The 17,390-nt window shown below is 40.7% G+C and overlaps 1 protein-coding gene across 2 annotated transcripts; it reads right to left on the reverse strand.

Moving 5' to 3' along the window:
- Window positions 1-1,946: 1,946 nt before the first annotated feature.
- LOC103462249 (actin-related protein 2/3 complex subunit 1A) lies at window positions 1,947-13,471 on the reverse strand. 2 transcript variants are annotated; one of them, XM_008404915.3, is made up of 11 exons: window positions 12,786-13,471; window positions 12,078-12,171; window positions 11,702-11,806; window positions 10,333-10,555; window positions 9,522-9,629; window positions 9,289-9,392; window positions 9,091-9,199; window positions 5,925-6,000; window positions 5,652-5,845; window positions 2,799-2,889; window positions 1,947-2,723 (listed from the first exon to the last, which is right to left on the reverse strand). In XM_008404915.3, the coding sequence occupies exons 2-11, from the start codon at window positions 12,139-12,141 to the stop codon at window positions 2,685-2,687; spliced, it is 1,113 nt and encodes a 370-aa protein (XP_008403137.1). In that variant the 5' UTR covers window positions 12,142-12,171; window positions 12,786-13,471; the 3' UTR covers window positions 1,947-2,684. The 2 variants fall into 2 exon arrangements, with proteins under 2 accessions (XP_008403137.1, XP_081464884.1); XM_081608758.1 differs by lacking the exon at window positions 12,786-13,471 and adding an exon at window positions 12,698-12,720.
- Window positions 13,472-17,390: the final 3,919 nt, after the last annotated feature.

Here is a 17,390-nt window from a genome sequence, read left to right on the forward strand (position 1 = left end):
CCTCTCCAACATCTCCTATAAAGGTGGGTAATCTGAACTGCTGTTTGTCACATTAGTATAAACAACAATCAGGACCTGTCCCCCCACAAATAGGTGAAGGAAAGCTACCTTCTTTACCGGGGATTGAACCCCATCACACAGGCACCAAGATGGGAGGCCAAAAGTATGCCCACTTTTTCTCTGCACCTCTCACTATGGTCAACACAGCAGAACCTGATTCAAAGTCCCCAGGCTCCACTTCCTCAGTGTAAGATGTGATGGTGGGATTGAAGAGATCTTCTAAGTACTCTGCCCAAGTCATTCTCCATGGCCTCTGTGAACTACTCCCACACCCAAGTTTTTACCTCATCGACTACCTGAGTTTCATGCCGCTTGGACTGCCAGTACCCATCAGCTGCTTCTGGGGTCCCACAGACCAAAAAGACCTGATAGGTCTCTATCTTCAGCTTGACAGTATCCCTCCCTTCTGGTGCCCATGAGCTGATTCTAGGGTTGCCTAGGGTCCCAGGGTCTAGGGTCCCAAAACAGGCACTGACAGCCTTGAGGCCACATCTCCAATAAGTCACCTCGACAATGGAGACAGGGTACATGGCTTACTCTGGCTGAGAACTTTTGGAGACTGTGGAGGTTGAACCCCCCCTTTCAAACTGGTTCAGTGTTCTTTATTTCCCTAAGTTATGAGGGGACATGGGGGGTGTGTGAATATTTCAGTTGCCTGAAATCATCTGTTCGCCCTACATAATCAGCAAGTCTTTGTTTATTCCTCTCTTGATCAACAACAGGGGAACAGATTTTTTCAGAGAGGAAATAACAGGATTTGTTGTTCAGACAGGAATAAACACAGTCAAAGAGTTTGTGAAAAAATAATTAGCTCCCATAGAGGGAGAACTATGGAAGCCTGTTTCCGCCACTCTTTTACAAAAAAAATTAATCTCATAAGATGCCATCTCAAAATAATCAGATACTATCTGATTATGGGGAACATTTTTTCTTTTTTGAGTTACCTCGCAAAACGTTCGTGTTCCCTCGCAATATGCTTACTGCACCATTTGCTGGTCTACTATACAGTCACAAAAGTCAATTTCAAATTTCAAATGTGAATACACATTTAAAGAGTCTCTGGTTCAAAAAACAAAAAATCGATCTATTCACTGCATGTCTATTTGTGTAAGGTTGCGACAGAACTGCACATGAAAACATCCCTTTAATTCAGACTACCAACACAAAAGAGACACAATCAAAACTGTCAGATGACTTTATTACCCCGCGATAACTCAGTAATAGTGCAAAGAGTTTGAATGTTTTTTTCTTCTTCCCTTCTTACGGAAAGTTTGTTTATAACATAGGTAGTGCATTATATCCTAGATATAAAATGTCAGTTATTTCACAAGATATTAAGATACATGGAAAAACCTTAATAAAACCTTATATAATAGAAAGTGTATGGCCACTGTAAGAAAGGCTTACAGTATTCAATTATACTGATTAGTACATTATTGCGAGAGAATGCAAAAGTATTGCGAGGTAATGCAAAAGAAAAAAAAAAGATTGCCATGGCGAGGGCTCCGTAGAAATCAGATCAAAAAATGTTTTACTTGAACTCAGTTACTTCAAAAACACTCAAAATAATTATGACTGTACATTTGATGCAACAATGAACATATCTTTTTTTCTTTCCATATGAAAAACCTGCAAAACTTAAAAAAAATTGTTTTAGAATGTATTTTAACATCTGGCTTCAAGTCGTTACACTGTACCAAGCACAGGGGGCGCTCATTCCCTGTTCTCTGAACATGCCAAGAAGCATTAGACGACTTGTTTCAACAGACATGAGTTTTTTGAGTTTATGCCCCAATATTCTACATACTTTCAAGTAATAAAGTGAGAATACACAAAAAATACCTGCTGTCAGAAAATGTACACAAATAAAGAGTGCAGTCACTTAGTTGTGTAAATGTACTTCACCTTTATTTCATGTCAACCTCATGATCAGTTACATAGAAATCCTCCATTGATGGTTTTAGTGTGGTAGTTCAGAGCGTAGTGCTGGCCAGGCGTGACACTGCAGTTTCAACAGCTGCTCCCCCCAAATCCTCCAACATCAGATCTTCTACAGGTTTTGATCAGACGACTATCAACATTTGCTCAGCATTTTAATAACCCCTGGTCTGAAGTCTAAATTGTTTCACTTGCTGTTCAGTGAGGACAAACACCTGTACATGAGATCATGTTCAGATTGGAGTGAGGTAAAATACAGTTTGGGTTTTTTGGATAAAACGCACATTTCAGCGTTCATCTTTTGGTACTGGAGGTTAGAGAACATAAAAACACACATTTCACATCACGTTTAGTACGTGTCAGAGGACCATCCCACTTTTACACCTGGTTAACCTTTATTTAAAAGCAAACAAAGAAAAAAAAAATCAGTGATCTCACACCACAACTCAGTGTGTGTAGTGCATGTGTGTTTGTGAGTATGTGAAGGACACGCCGAACAAGAGTGTTTAATGGTCTGATCAGTGCTTCAGCAAACACTCAATAGGGTGGTCAGTTATGTACTTTGCTGGCTGCGCCACACAGGTGGGGGGGGGTTAGAGAGAGGGACAGGCAGGGGGGTTGATGACTGGGGGAGAGAGGGCAATAGGGGTGAGGCTGCAGCGACTTCATTCATTCAAAACATTTCTTCACATGATGCGGAGACCCTGGATAGAAGCTTCTAGGCTCTGAGGAGGAAAAACAAAGGAGGTGGTGAGTGCTGCATCATGAGAGGACCCACACGCATACAGGAATGATTTTACCTTGAAGTCCCAAATTGTCATTGCTCCATCGATACCCGTGGTGCAGAACTTGCGACAGTCCCTTTTGTCTCCCTCATAGATAGACACTTGGCTATACAAGAACAAAGATGTGAAGACATGTTAAATGAGAAGACTGTTAAAAAATGCTGTGAAAAGTTCAGACCACTGAAACAAAATTGGGTTCTGTGGAGCTGTCAGTTCGCCAGAGTGGTGGGGCACCAGCAGCGGTGGCCCACCCACTGACATAAGCGTGTCAGCCTGTTCCAGTTCTCACCGTTAAATAAATCGTAATGGCATTGTCATTCTTAATAAATGCTCACTTCTGACTATCTTCTATTCTAAATAAATGCGGAAAAGTGAAAAACAAACTTCTAGTCGTTTCCAATTTTACAATCATGGTACTAATCACTACTACCAGGCTAAAACTAACACTGCATTTTTCTGGAAATAGAAGAAAAAAAAGGCTTTATTGTAGACTTATATTTATATAATTTGGTCAGTCACATATGTTTTTGATACTTCCAAATTAATATTTCTCAATGAATCTACAGAGATTTGATTTTCACAACATACAAAAAGGAAAAGAATTAAGAAATTAGGTTACTGCAGGAGACTGACAAATAGTAAAATCCATCTAAAAATGAAAATCTATATAATTGCATACATTCGTCATTCTGGCCTTCACTTATTTGCTTATTTTCTTGACATCTGATTAAAAAAAAAACATGCCTGAAAAACACTAACATGCCTTCTGTTGAGGAAGCTGAGCCTGGGGACTCTGGGTTGGGCTCTCCAATCTCTGGGGACGAGGTCGCCGAGGTGGTCAAAAAGCTCCTCGGTGGCAGGGCCCCGGGGGTAGATGAGATCCGCCCGGATTTCCTTAAGGTTCTGGATGTTGTAGGGTTGTGTTGGCTCACGCGACTCTGCAATATTGCATGGACATCGGGGGCAGTTCCCCTGGATTGGCAGACTGGGGTGGTGGACCGGAGGGTGTGCTCCAATTACAGGGGGATCACACTCTTAAACCTCCCTGGTAAGGTCTATTCAGGGGTCCTGGAGAGGAGGGTCCGTCGGATAGTCGAACCTCGGATTCAGGAAGAGCAGTGTGGTTTTCGTCCTGGGTGTTGAACACTAGACCAGCTCTACACCCTCAGCAGGGTCCTGGAGGGTGCATGGGAGTTCGCCCAACCAGTCTACATGTGTTTTGTGGACTTGGAGAAGGCGTTCGACCGTGTCCCTAGGGGGGGGGGACAGGTTCTGACTGTTGTTTGTGCTTACGGGCCGAACAGCAGTTCAGATTACCCACCCTTCTTGGAGTCCTTAGAGGGGGTACTGGAGAGTGCCCCTCCTGGGGACTCCCTTGTTCTACTGGGGGACTTCAACGCTCACGTGGGCAATGACAGTGAGACCTGGAGGGGCGTGGTTGGGAGGAACGGCTCCCCCCCCCGATCTGAACTCGAGTGGTGTTCTGTTGTTGGACTTCTGTGCTCGTCATGGATTGTCCTTCACAAACAAATGTCCGTCCATATGTGCACTTGGCACCAGGACGCCCCAGGTCGCAGTTCGATGATCGATTTTGTCATCGTCTCATCGGATTTGCGGGCGAAGCGGCATCTCATTCTCCGGGAGTATGGGGTACCGGGCCCTTTGATACGGGCTGTCAGGTATGACCGGTGTCAGAGTCTGGTCCGCATTGCCGGCAGTAAGTCAGGCTCGTTTCCGGTGAGAGTTGGACTCCGCCAAGGTTGCCCTTTGTCACCGATTCTGTTCATTACTTTTTATGGACAGAATCTCTGACCAGCCGAGGTGTTGAGGGGATCCATTTTGGTGGCCTTAGGATCACATCTCTGCTTTTTGCAGATGATGTGGTCCTGTTGGCTTCATCAAATCGTGATCTGCAGCTCTCACTGGAGCGGTTCGCAGCCGAGTGTGAAGCGGCCGGGATGAGGCTCAGTGCCTCCAAATCCGAGGCCATGGTCTTGAGCCGGAAAAGGGTAGAGTACCCCCTCCGGGTCAGGGGGGTCGTCCTGCCTCAAGTGGAGGAGTTTAAGTATCTGGGGATCTTGTTCACGAATGAGGGAAGAAGGGAGCGGGAGATGACAGACTGCTTGGGGCAGCGTCTGCAGTGAAGCGGGTGCTGTACCGGTCCGTCATGGTGAAGAGAGAGCTGAGTCAAAAAGCGAAGCTCTTGATTTACCGGTCGATCTATGTTCCCACCCTCATCTATGGTCATGAGCTTTGGATCATGACCAAAAGAACGAGATCACGGACACAAGCGGCCGAAATGCATTTCCTCCGCAGGGTGGCTGGGCTCTCCCTTAGAGATAGGGTGAGAAGCTCGGTCATCCGGGAGGGACTCAGAGTAGAGCCGCTGCTCCTCCACGTCGAGAGGAGCCAGTTGAGGTGGCTCCGGCATCTGGTCAGGATGTCTCCTGGACGCCTCCTTAGTGAGGTGTTCTGGGCACGTCCCACCGGGAGGAGGCCTCGGGAAGACCCAGGACACGTTGGAGGGATTATGTCTCTCGGCTGGCCTGGGAAAGCCTTGGGGTTCCCCCGAAGGAGCTGGAAGAAGTGGCTGGGGAGAGGGAAGTCTGGGCCTCCCTTCTGAAGCTGCTGCCCCGCGACTTGACCCCGGATGAAGCGGAATAAAATGGATGGATGGATGGATAAAAAAAAAACTAATTTTGTTTTCTTACTAATACCTTACATTCTGCTGAATTTGTGAGATTTTTCTGTATCTTTCGTTTCTCTTGCCTCAGGTCTCTCCTGTTTGACCTCAGTTCATTGAAATATAAAAGTGCTGGATTGACTACAGTCTTAGTATGTTGTGTGTGTGTTTGGTTCCAGACGTACGTGATGCTGTTCTGGTGCAATGTGTCCAGGGTAGTGTTGCGGTCCTCGGTGGTGGCCCTCTTGTCCATGTTCCTGAAGCGTTCCATGGCAGACATGTTCCTCTGGATGCTCTGTTTGGGGAGGTCAAGCTTCGACACAAACGCCAGGGCTCCGCTGTCATCACAGCGGAAGAGCATGGGGCAACAGTCGTGCCCCTGAAGAGACACACAACACATTTTAACATTATGGTTCATGTCTGGATAGTTAAAGTGTGAATGCTTGTTTTAAACTCACCGCAGCTACTAGACAGTTCTCGGAAACAAAAATGACGCTGAGAAGAGGCAGGAACTCTGTCTTCTGCTGTGAGGGACTAAACGCACACAAATTTACTGACATTCATTTTATTCCATCAAAAACAATGATGTGCTGCCATAAAAAGGAGTCACCTCTGCTTTCATGACTGAATTTTTTATTTTAAAGGTTTTTTTTGGCTCTAGTGACCTTTATTTGAAAGTAGTTTGACAGGAAAGAGGGTTATGAGAGAGAGGAAAGACATGCGGCAAATGTCGCCAGGCTTGGAATTGAGCCTGCGACCACCGGCATGAGGACTAGGGCCTCAATACACAGGTTGTGCTTTGCCCCTGCGCCACCACAGCACCCAGAAATATGCATTTTTATACCCAACTCAATATTTAACACTGACCTGCGTTGGTCTGGATAAATCCTCATGATTTATTAGCAATGAACACATTTTTTCTCAAGGCTGCATTACCTGGAATAATGTTGGCTGATATATCAAATATACTTGAAGTAAACTAATGCAGTTTTCTCTATGCGAGATGTCTCACATGTAATCTTTTTACTCTTGCTCTATTCTGCCTAAAGATTTTCTGCAAATCATATCACTCCCACCACTATCATTGGAAAGACTGAAACGTGCAGAAAGCGGATGACAGGAGAGAGAGCATCCCGATAGTGAAAAAAATCCCACTAAACAGACTGATGAGAATATTGAAGTGTTCACAAAAAGTAAATTAATCAACAAAGAACTTGCTTGCGAAAGAAAACAGATACAGAATACTGCAGGATCAGGACTTAAAGACAAAGTAACTTTTTTTTTTTACCTAATCCTGGATTGTTCTTGTTGCAATCAAAACTGCTTAAGATGTGCAAAAGCTAAGGTCTCACAGTAACATTTCAAGATAAGAAACATTTGATATAGTTTTAAAAGCTGCAGTACAGAGCTCAGCTGAAAGACTCATGGAGATGTCAACGCGCCTCCCATAGCATGCTACAACAAGCAAGCAGAGTTGGTCATATACAAGTAGCTGCGCAAAGGTGAGCCACGTAATTGAGGAGTGCTTTGGCTCTGATGGAGAGCATCGCCAATGGAAGGATTCAGAGGGAGCCCATGTTTAGAGATCATAATAATCTGCTGGGAAATGTTGATCATCCTGGAGCTCTGAGCAAAACTTAAAGAAAAAGCCGTGGGTTACCGGTGCAACAGCAGTCAACCTTCAGCTGAGCCATGCCCGCTTTGTGAATGTGCCTTTATGTACAGAAAGCATCTCTATTCTGTAAATGTTTAACTTATGCATGATTTCTATAGTTAGATTAAACGTCCACATTCCCACTCGAAGGACTCTGACACACTGTGTTTCTAAATCCCAGCTGAATGCTCTGCTGTTCGAACAGGGATTTGCACTGTCTTTATTTTCCCTTTTTAATTTGGATTTTAAATTAAAACAAATTTTTTTTTTTTTTTGTGACGTGACCTTATGTGTCCTGAAAGAACCTTTTAAATAAAATACATAATTATTACTATAAATACTTATACTGCTACAAACAAGGACATTGCCATGGTATTACTTCACGTGGTGGCAGACTTCCGGATATTTACATTTATGGGGGGCAATACGACGGACCAGCAGCTGTGTTCTATTTCCTGCTAATTAGGATTTATAAAGGAAAGATGCGTAGGTAGGTATGTGCGTGCGCACGGCTTTATACATCCGAATTCCTTTCTGCGCCACACTTTTCTAAATTTGTCCGTAAGCCAAGTTTTAGAGTGAAAGCTACACACTCTTTTATACACGAGGTCCCAGATGTTTCAATGTGCAACAAGCAAGTGTGCTCTTGTTGATCAACAGACAATTAATTGCAAAGTAACTACCTCTGTCAGAAACCTCTGACTTTAACGTTGCATTAAAAAAAGGTCATTGTTAGAAACGAAACGGTACATAAAAATGTACGGCTACAGCAGTTACCATTTCCTTTTTTAAGACTTATATGTCTGTGTATGTATTTTATTCCAAATTTTGACTGCATAGAAATAAAGATCAGATTGCAAGTAAAAAAAAACAATAACAGAGCCAAGTAATTCTCTCTCCGTTTTTAACTTTTAGACATAGTTCTGAGAAAGACACAGCTACACACACTTATACTTTTATGTACTCATGGGACTTAACAAATGGGATTATTTAAAAAAAAAAAATGACTTAGCCTACTGATATGCATTCAGATTTCTGAAGCTGTTATTTTACATTTCAAAAGTACTGTATTTTCCACTCTATAAGGCGCACCTAAAAACCTTAAATTTCTTCAAAAGCCGACAGTGCGCCTTATAATCCAGTGCGCCTCATATATGGACCAATATTGAGCCACAATAGGTCTAGCAACTACGGTAAGCAGCCGCCGACTTCATTTTCGCCCGTAGAAGAAGATGTGCACGCTGGGATAGTTGTCAAAAAACTGGTTTGTTAATAAAGCTTGACTGACCTATCTACCTACCGACCTGATCAGGTCGTCTGCAGGTCATTTAGCACCACGTTCTCCACCAACATGCTGTGCGTGAACGGAGAAGGGTGACCATCGTCCAGCCACGCCCCGGCCCAGTCGCGGAAGGCTCTCCTCGCCGACCGGAGTCGGACTGTTTTTTGACATTCTTTGTCAACAAAGTGGCTTTAGATATTCATCCGGGGTGCTTCGACTAGGGTTACCAAGGGACCAGCCCCTATACATTTAAAGCCGGGGGGCGGGGGAAGAAAGACGGAGACTGCGGCGGCAGCGTGTCGGTTGGTCCGTGTTACCCAGAAAGCAGTTGGGCACAATATTGCAACACCAACACCGTGAGTGAAACAATGACTGGGGCAGCCTACTATATTAAGTACTAGGGGACCACTTCCTTTATTATTATACATCCACATTTGTAGAGTACGGAACAAATCACATCCCGTATTGCGGAACAGGTGGAAACCCTAACTGTAGCGTCTATTCTATGCGCCTTATAATGCGGTGCGCCTTATATATGAAAAAAGTTTTAAAATAGGCCATTCATTGAAGGTGCGCCTTATAATCCGGTGCGCATTATAGTGCGGAAAATTCTGTACTTTTTGTAAATTATTAAGATATCAAGAGTTTTAGAGAAAGTGAAATTCTTTAGGTACAGAAACCAACAAACCTGGCAGTCTTAGAGCTGTCTACCACAGTGACAGTGCTGTCATGGCTGACCCAGGCCAGACGGTTCCCAGAGGCAGAGAAGGAGACTGAGTGGACCCATCCCCCTCCACCTGCAGCATAAGAATGCATAAAAACCTGCTGATGTGCCTTTAGTTCAAGAAACAACTGAATTAGCCTGAAGTAGGACATAAATACTGACCTGCTCCTCCAAACTCTGCTAGCACAGCCCCAAATGGCATTTTGCTGCCCCAGGGTGTGGGGCCCGGCTTTTCTTCTACCTCCTTAATGTAGGCTGAAAAGACCCTGAGGCCCGAGACGGAGCACAGAAATGAGAGGAGAAAACATTTAAAAAAGGAAAGGAGGCTGGACAGTTTTTCCTTACCACAGCTTTATTTCTTAATCCTTTTTTAAATTTATTTACACAAATCGTACCTGCATTTGAAGTCACATGAGCCAGCAGCCAGGAGGATATTGTTGGGATGCCAATCTAGACTGAGGATGGTGGAGCGGATTGGCTTCTTTATGTGTTTGCTCACCCACCTGTGAGGAAGACAGTATTTAAAGCAGGATTGGTAGCACTGTGCAACAGAACCCAAGTAAATGTTGGTTCATTATCGTTATTGCTCAGGAAATGTCACATTACACAGTTTACTGTTGCTCACAGGGACACTAAACCTTTTTCATTTTAAAATTCAATACTTTTTCCGACTCAATTCTCTTTGCCATTTTTATAACATTCTTAAAATTTATATGCAAATATTTTACATCAAGTTCTATAAGTCATAAAACAACAATTGATGGCCAACAATTTGCCAGTGTGGTGGATATTTCATGGAGTTATTTTGACCAGGTAGGAGCAGCTGTCTAAAAATCTCAACAACTCAAAATATGGCCTGGCTTAATATACACTAAAATAAATAAATATTTTAAGTCTGGTCAATTGGTGACACCTTTATTATTAAACACAAAAGAGTAATTTTAATTAAGTGAATGTGAATCAAAGATTCATCATAAAATATTGATCCAACAGAATCTGAAGGCTTTAACTTTGAAAAAAGGTGAAGAAAGAAGGAAGCATTTTCTAGAAACAAACATGCTCCTTTTTTAAAAATATCCAGACATGAAAAATAACATCAAATTCCACATTTTCTAGATTGCATAGGCATGGTAGGCAAATTTATCCATATATTAAAAAACACATTTGGAGAATGTGAAAGGTGGTCCACTGCTACTTCAATCTCACCAGTCATTCTCAGACTCAAAGTAGCACACAGAGATGAGTCGAGCTCCACTGCCGACTGCAAATTTGTTCTCCAGCGGAGACCACTTGACGAAGGTGGCCGCCCGGTTGATCCTGAGGATGACCAGCGTGGGTTTCCAAACTCCTTCCTTCTGAGACCACACGTAGGCATTTCGGTCTGCTCCACATGTCACTATACGGTCACTTTTGGGAGCCCAATCAATACCTAAAGAATAACCAATCCATGAAAAATGTAAAAAAAAATAAAAAATTTACTTTCAAACTGCTGGTTTTGGAAAAGGATAATATGTAAATTTAAAAAAGATTGGCAATGTATTTAAGAATACATTATGACTGTAAATATAACCAAAGCCACGTGCACTCAATATGTAGCATGCATAGTTCATTTTGTTGATTTGCATCTTCCAGAATGCATCTACGACTATCAAGGATGAATTTGAGAAATTGTCTAAAAATCAACAAATTACAGCAATCTATTCAGAATTTACTAAAACCTGAACATTATTTGTGTGCACCAATAAATTGCCTAGCTGATAAATCTGCTCTGGTTTTCTTAATTTTGGGAGCTGGGTGATCAGCTGATATGTACATGTGAAGCCAATCTTATCCACTGATCTTATTGACCTCATCAAAGGTCTAAAAAACAGCCACTGTCCTCTTTAGTCTGCTGTGAGAGAGTCTGACAGACAGACCCGCCCATCAGGTCATGTCTGCACATTCAGTGTTAACCACGGTCAACAACTCTGTGACTTTCTTGCTTCATTATATCCATATATTTAGACAAAAAAAATTGGTATGAGCCAAAATCAGAATTGACAGGTCAGGGTTTTTTAAAGATTGGTGCAATCAGTGGAACCCTAATGCTACTGTTGAAAACAGCACAAAGTCAATTGTAAAGATTAACTCTGGACTGTCAACAAGGTGTTCAATCACCCTCCAAATGTGCTTATGTATCAAATAAGATATGATAAAAACAACAATTAAAAACATAATAATTGATGTGTTATATTAGTTTAGCAGCCAAAGAAAAACTGGTCGTTTTTCTCTTAAATAAAAGCAATTATTTGATTTTCAAATTTCACATGACCAACAATATCATCTCATATGTATAGTCATGGCAGAAAAAAACTTTGATTTAAACTACTTAAAGAAATTTTTATTTTTATCAAGAAAATCAACAAGGAAAAACTCTAAAATGTCCCTTTTTTTAAACAAATCCAGACATTGAAAGTAAAATTTTATATCTCCCTTACTGCATTGATGCCCTGAATATATTCAGAAAGGAATCAAATATAAGTCAAAAATCTCTAGCAAACTAAATACAAGTTAAAGAATGTGTAAAATAACATACCTGTAATATGTCCATTGTGCTCCTTCAGTTCATGGGTCTTCAACCACTGGTTGCCACTTTTCTTGTAGATATGAACTTCGTGGTTATTTGGACTGATGGCAATTTCTGAAAAAAAAGAAAAAAAGAAAATCAAATAAGAACAAAAACCAAGCAGGTTACCTTGATGAAAATATAGAAACCCAACCAGTTAGACCAGATTCCATCGACTACTGAAGACTGAAACCAAGCTTGTCCTAACACCTATTGTTTACCTGCAGTTACTCATTCACGTAATGATGTGGAATTTGTTACACAACCTAAGACAGGTGTTGGAACTAACCAAGACTGCTTAGTTAGTAGTTGCTATTTTTAAATTCAATTATATTTTCAGCCTTACGTGTCCTGTCGCGATTCCACGCGTGGCAGGTGATGGGTTCCAACAGAAACTGATGAAGTGACATCTTGTCTGGGTGTGGTCCTTAAGTGCAACTCTGCACAGTCACAAACCAAAAACTTAGTTAGCAACTAGCGACAACAATTTCCAAGCAAACAGTTGTCCTGAACTTTACTTTCTGGCAACACACCTCATATAAAGCTAAAAAGCTGTTATAAAATTATTATCTGTGGCTTACGTTGATTATACTTACTAGCACTTAGCTTGAATTCATTGGCTAGACATAACTTGGGGCATTGGAAGGACTGAACTTATTAATGGCCTCTTAAAAAACGCACAGTAACGTTAGCATTCAAAATTTCCTTATTATATATATATATATATAATAAGGAAAGGGTGTTAGACCAAATACATTTAAACACCAGAAGCCCTGAACCCGGTTAGCTAGCCACGGCACAGTTCGCTGGTTCTGTCCAGCGAAATGTCACTAACGTTACAGGCAGTTTACTATAAGCTTAGCTCAAAATTCACTTATTCTATAAAACCTCGCTGGGCAGTCGAGGCTTGTTTAGGTCTAGGTTTGTTCCAGTTTGCTATCTTGTACACGTTTACTTTAGGCCTACCTTCTATGCGTTTTCAAGCACCGGTGTTTCCTTAAAACGAGCCGCCTCGCTACAACATCACATCTCGCAAGTGCGGAGGCTAACTTACCTCGTCGGTCCGATTCTGCCTGACTGTGCAGTCTCGATAGCCAGTGAGCTAAGTCACACAAGCTAAGGGGTAAAGGAACGAGGTTAAATCAGGAGTGGACTTGAATTCGCGGACTCTGGGCAGTCGACACGAATTCGTCCAGGAATGTTGAGGGAATGTCAAGAAGGTACGACTGGGAGCATTCGGTGGCTAACTCAGCAGCAAAACCCCTGGATACCTGGCTGACAGCTAGCTTAGCATCGTCACGCTAATGGTTACATTCAAAGTGAACAAACCCGTTTACGACGAACGTCTTTACAACACCGAGTACAGCCAACACGAAAGAGCTCCTCTTGTGGCTCGAATGGAAACATGCAAAGCGACTTTTGAGGTCACCCTACACCTGAGGGCAATTTTCCTTGTAAATTTTCCCAAGATAGATATATAGATAGACCCACAGGAATGGGATGTGTTTTAAAGCAGAAAGTCAAAAGTTAGGCCGCACAATATGTCGCTAATTTACAGTCAAAGCAGCATCCGTGTATGCGGTAATATCACAAAGATTTCCTTTATCACAATCAACCAGCCTTATGGAATACCATATTTCCCTGTGACGATTCCTGACTGATGTTTAAAGTCAACCTGTTGCAAATTTTGGAAGCTACCCAGATAGCACAGAATGATTGAAACAACATTGAATCAATGTCAGCCAGAAACATTGAATCAACGTTGAAAGTGGTCGGTGACTTGTATGTTGAATCAACGTTAGGGTTGTTCTTCTTCTTCTCGGTTTTATGGCGGTCGGCAAGAAACTTTTAGTAGTATTACCGCCACTTACTGGTTTGGAGTGTGGTTCGTGATGGTTTAAATATTTATCTATATATACAAATATTCTACCATAAATTCTATCTAAACATACACTCACACATTCACACTTAAAACATAAATACTTGTGCACAACTTATATCATGCCTTCATTCACAAACACACTATAATTAAATTATATGAAATAATTTAGTCTTAAGAAATCGAATAATTATTTGTATACATTTACTCCCTAAATTCTTCAGTATATCTAACAAATTAACTTTCTCCATAATACTTCCAAACTCTCTCTTCATACATCTTCCATTTCATATTTATGGCATTCTAATATAACATGCTCTATGGTTTCATATTTATCACAATAATCACATTTGCCAGTTTTATGTTTTTGAATTTTAAAAGGTGTATAATTAAGTCCTGAATGTCCAAATCTTAACCTCATCACCCTTTCCTATTTCTTCTCCTACATTCTTCTGAATTTTATAAAGCCATCTTCCCATCTTATCTTCATCCCACCTTTTTTGCCAAACTTTCATCAGTTTCTCTTCAACAATACTCTTTCCTTCAGATTTACTTATTTTAACTGTGAAACTAATAGGATACTGAATTGCCCTCTTTGCCATTTTATCTGTCCTCTCATTTCCATCTACTCCAATATGTGCTGGAACCCACACAAATATAACTATCAAACCCATGTTTTGTATTCTGAATAGTGTATGATGCATTTCTAATAAAATGTCCATCCTACTATCTGTTTGATTTTTTTAAACTTAATAATGCAGAGCTAGAATCTGAACGTATCATTTTTAATGGTTTTATGTTTTCTACCCATTGTAAAGCTAATATTGCCAACATTTCTCATGCGTTTACTGATAACCCATCTGTAATTCGTTTTTCTATTTTTATATTGAATTCTGGTACTACAAGATGCAATTACAAAGATGCAATTTCTTCAGTCAAATCAACATATTACTCCACTTTAATCAATTCTAACAAGGATAACTCCAAAAGTTTATTTTCTGTATTTGCAAACATTACCAAACCACTAGATTCCCTTCCTCCCCACCTGTATACCTCTGATTTTTGTAACACTTTGGTATCATTTTTTTACTCCTAAGATAGAAATTATCCATCAGGAACTTATACCCAGTCTCGCCTTAACATCACCTGTCCCAGTTTCAGTTGTTCCTACCAATTCATTTCTCGGTCTTCAGCCTTCCCTCTGTTGACGTCACCAAATTAATTCAAAAATCTAAATCTTCAACCTGCCATTTAGATCCTCTTCCCACTGTTCTTGTTAAAGTGACCCTCCCCTCTCTGACCCCCTCTCATCACTAAAATTATACATTCTTCCCTTACTACTGCTGTTGTTCCCTTGGCTCTCAAAACTGCAGCAATAACCCCAATATTTAAGAAACCTGGTTTAGATCCCAATGAACTCAATTTTCATCCCATCTCAAATCTTCCATTTATTTCAAAAATTCTAGAAGAGTTGCTGCTCAACTCCATTCTCATCTTTCCAGCAATAATTTATATGAACAATTCCAATCTGGCTTCCGTCCACTCCACAGTACAGAAACAGCGCTTCTTAAAATTACAAATGATCTCCTTCTTGCTGTTGACTCTGGTTTATTATCGATACTCCTTCTCCTTGATCTGACTGCGGCTTTTGATACAATTTCACATAACATCTTATTGACAGATTATCCTCTCTTGGCATTGTAATTACACCTCTCAACTGGTTTCGTTCATATCTCTCAGGCCGCTCTCAGTTTGTTCAGTTAAAATCATTTTCCTCTCGCCCAGCGAGTGAGTGTCGCTCCTTCACCCTGATGCTCCTTCCTTCGGGGTTGGGGGGTTTGGGGGGGGGTTGTCGATCTATGTTTTCGCATCCACCTGAATAATGTGTAGTTGCGCCACTGCAAGAAACAACAGACTGAATCAGTCATTAGCAGGTTTAGTTCAGTGTTTCACCTACCTTACATGTTTTAAGTCAGGGGTGTCCAAAGTCGGTCCTCGAGGGCCGGCATCCTGCACATTTTAGTTCTCTCCCTGCTGGTAGTAACAACCTTTTCAGCTTGTCAATGTTCCTCTTAGGCCTCTAATGAGCCATCAAATGATCCAGTTGTGTTAAACCAGGGAGAGAACTAAAACATGCAGGATGCCGGTCCTCAAGGACAGACTTTGGACACCCCTGTTTTAAGTATTTCCCTTCTGCCTCACCTGGATTTAATCTGTGGATGATTAACAACCTTCTCCACTTCTTGATGGCTGCAGACTGTCATGCAAATATATAACTCAGTTGTTCTGGAACAGGCACATCTAAGCACGTCCCTAAGCACATCATAATAAAAAATGAAAAACAAGTGATTACTAACACAACAATTTAAAGCCCACCTGGAGCAGCCAGCCTTACACTTCCTTGTCCACCACATGCTCTCTCAGACCAAACAATAGGCCCCGTCCTATTTTAAAAACTCAAATCTCACAAAATCTCACAGGATTTCATACTTAGGCCTGGAGCGGTGGGCAGGATGAAAATAACACAAAATGAGACATGACCTCAATTATTAAAAATATCTGTTTTGCCCCAAAATAACCAGGATTACTATGGGCACAAAACAATGGCCTTATTTTTCAATAAACACATTTAAGATCAACGTAATATTGAAAAACTTACCATAAAACTGCTCAGAGGAGAATTCAATTCAGAAGCCAGTTGCAAATAAACCAGCAGCAAAATGACTGTTTGGTTGGGACAAACCACTAGTGTAAAAAGGGGGAGTCGGACTGTACAACTCCTAGTAGAGACTTGTAGATGTTTTTGTGTCAACAAATTATGCCTGTAATAATATTTACAGACAAGTAAGAAAATGTACATAAAGGAATCACAATCCAATGTTCTCAGCATGTAGTGCGTAATTTGAAACATGATTAACCCCCACTTAGTAATAATACCATTTGATTGAATGGTTGTTTGATGGTTGATCCACCATCATTTGTCGACTTCAACCAAAAATCACCGATTCTAACTATAATTCAACATTGATTTAACATTGTGTGCTATCTGGGTAGTTCACTTGCATAATCAAATCAAATTTATCTTGTAAAGTATATTTCAACAAGGCAATCCAAAGTACTTTACATGATAAAAACATAACGCATTAAACAAAAAAAAATTAACCAAATTTGAAAAAAAAAACAAAAAAAAACATGGACAAAGCATTACATTACATTACAGTGGCAAAGTAGAGAAGTAATGAAAAGCTGCAGTCCAGACTAAAGTTATTCTATGTTCCATATTATTAGTAAAGGCAGATGTAGGTCAAGGGCCCAAAATTTCTACTCAAAGTTGTACTACTTCAACATATTTTTGCTCTAGTAAAAGTAAAAAGTAGTCATCAAAAATACTCAAATACTCACTGATCACAACAACAATCATTTTTTCAAGAAAAATGTCATTAGATGGACAAAAATATAATGTTATGTTAAAACTTTGGTATTTTAAAGACAATAAAAATAATCCATATAAGTAAGAACTACAAAACATGAAAATCAGGCAAAAATAAACTTTTTGGCAAATTAATTTATTTCAATATAACTTTAAACTTATAGTAGCTAATATATGTTAGAACAGGGTTAAGTACTTCCAAAGACAATATCAGTTTATTGTATATTTCCTTGACCTGCAAATACCACCTCCTATCTGCTGAGCAGCAATCATTCTATCTGCTGAGCAGATATTTTCTATCTGCTCAGCAGATAGAAAATATCAATAGACCGAGTTTGTGTACAAATAGG

Source organism: Poecilia reticulata, chromosome 1 (genome assembly GCF_904066995.2).
Source record: "Poecilia reticulata chromosome 1, P_reticulata-male-v2, whole genome shotgun sequence".
Taxonomy (NCBI): domain Eukaryota; kingdom Metazoa; phylum Chordata; class Actinopteri; order Cyprinodontiformes; family Poeciliidae; genus Poecilia; species Poecilia reticulata.

Excerpts from the sequence above, each read along its gene's own strand:
- LOC103462249 (XM_008404915.3), bottom strand. The coding sequence starts at position 12,141 with ATGTCACTTCATCAGTTTCTGTTGGAACCCATCACCTGCCACGCGTGG. Across the intron at positions 9,200-9,288 it reads AGCAGAGTTTGGAGGAGCAG|GTGGAGGGGGATGGGTCCAC; the intron begins GTCAGTATTTAT and ends CTTATGCTGCAG. Across the intron at positions 2,724-2,798 it reads TGACAATTTGGGACTTCAAG|AGCCTAGAAGCTTCTATCCA; the intron begins GTAAAATCATTC and ends TTTCCTCCTCAG.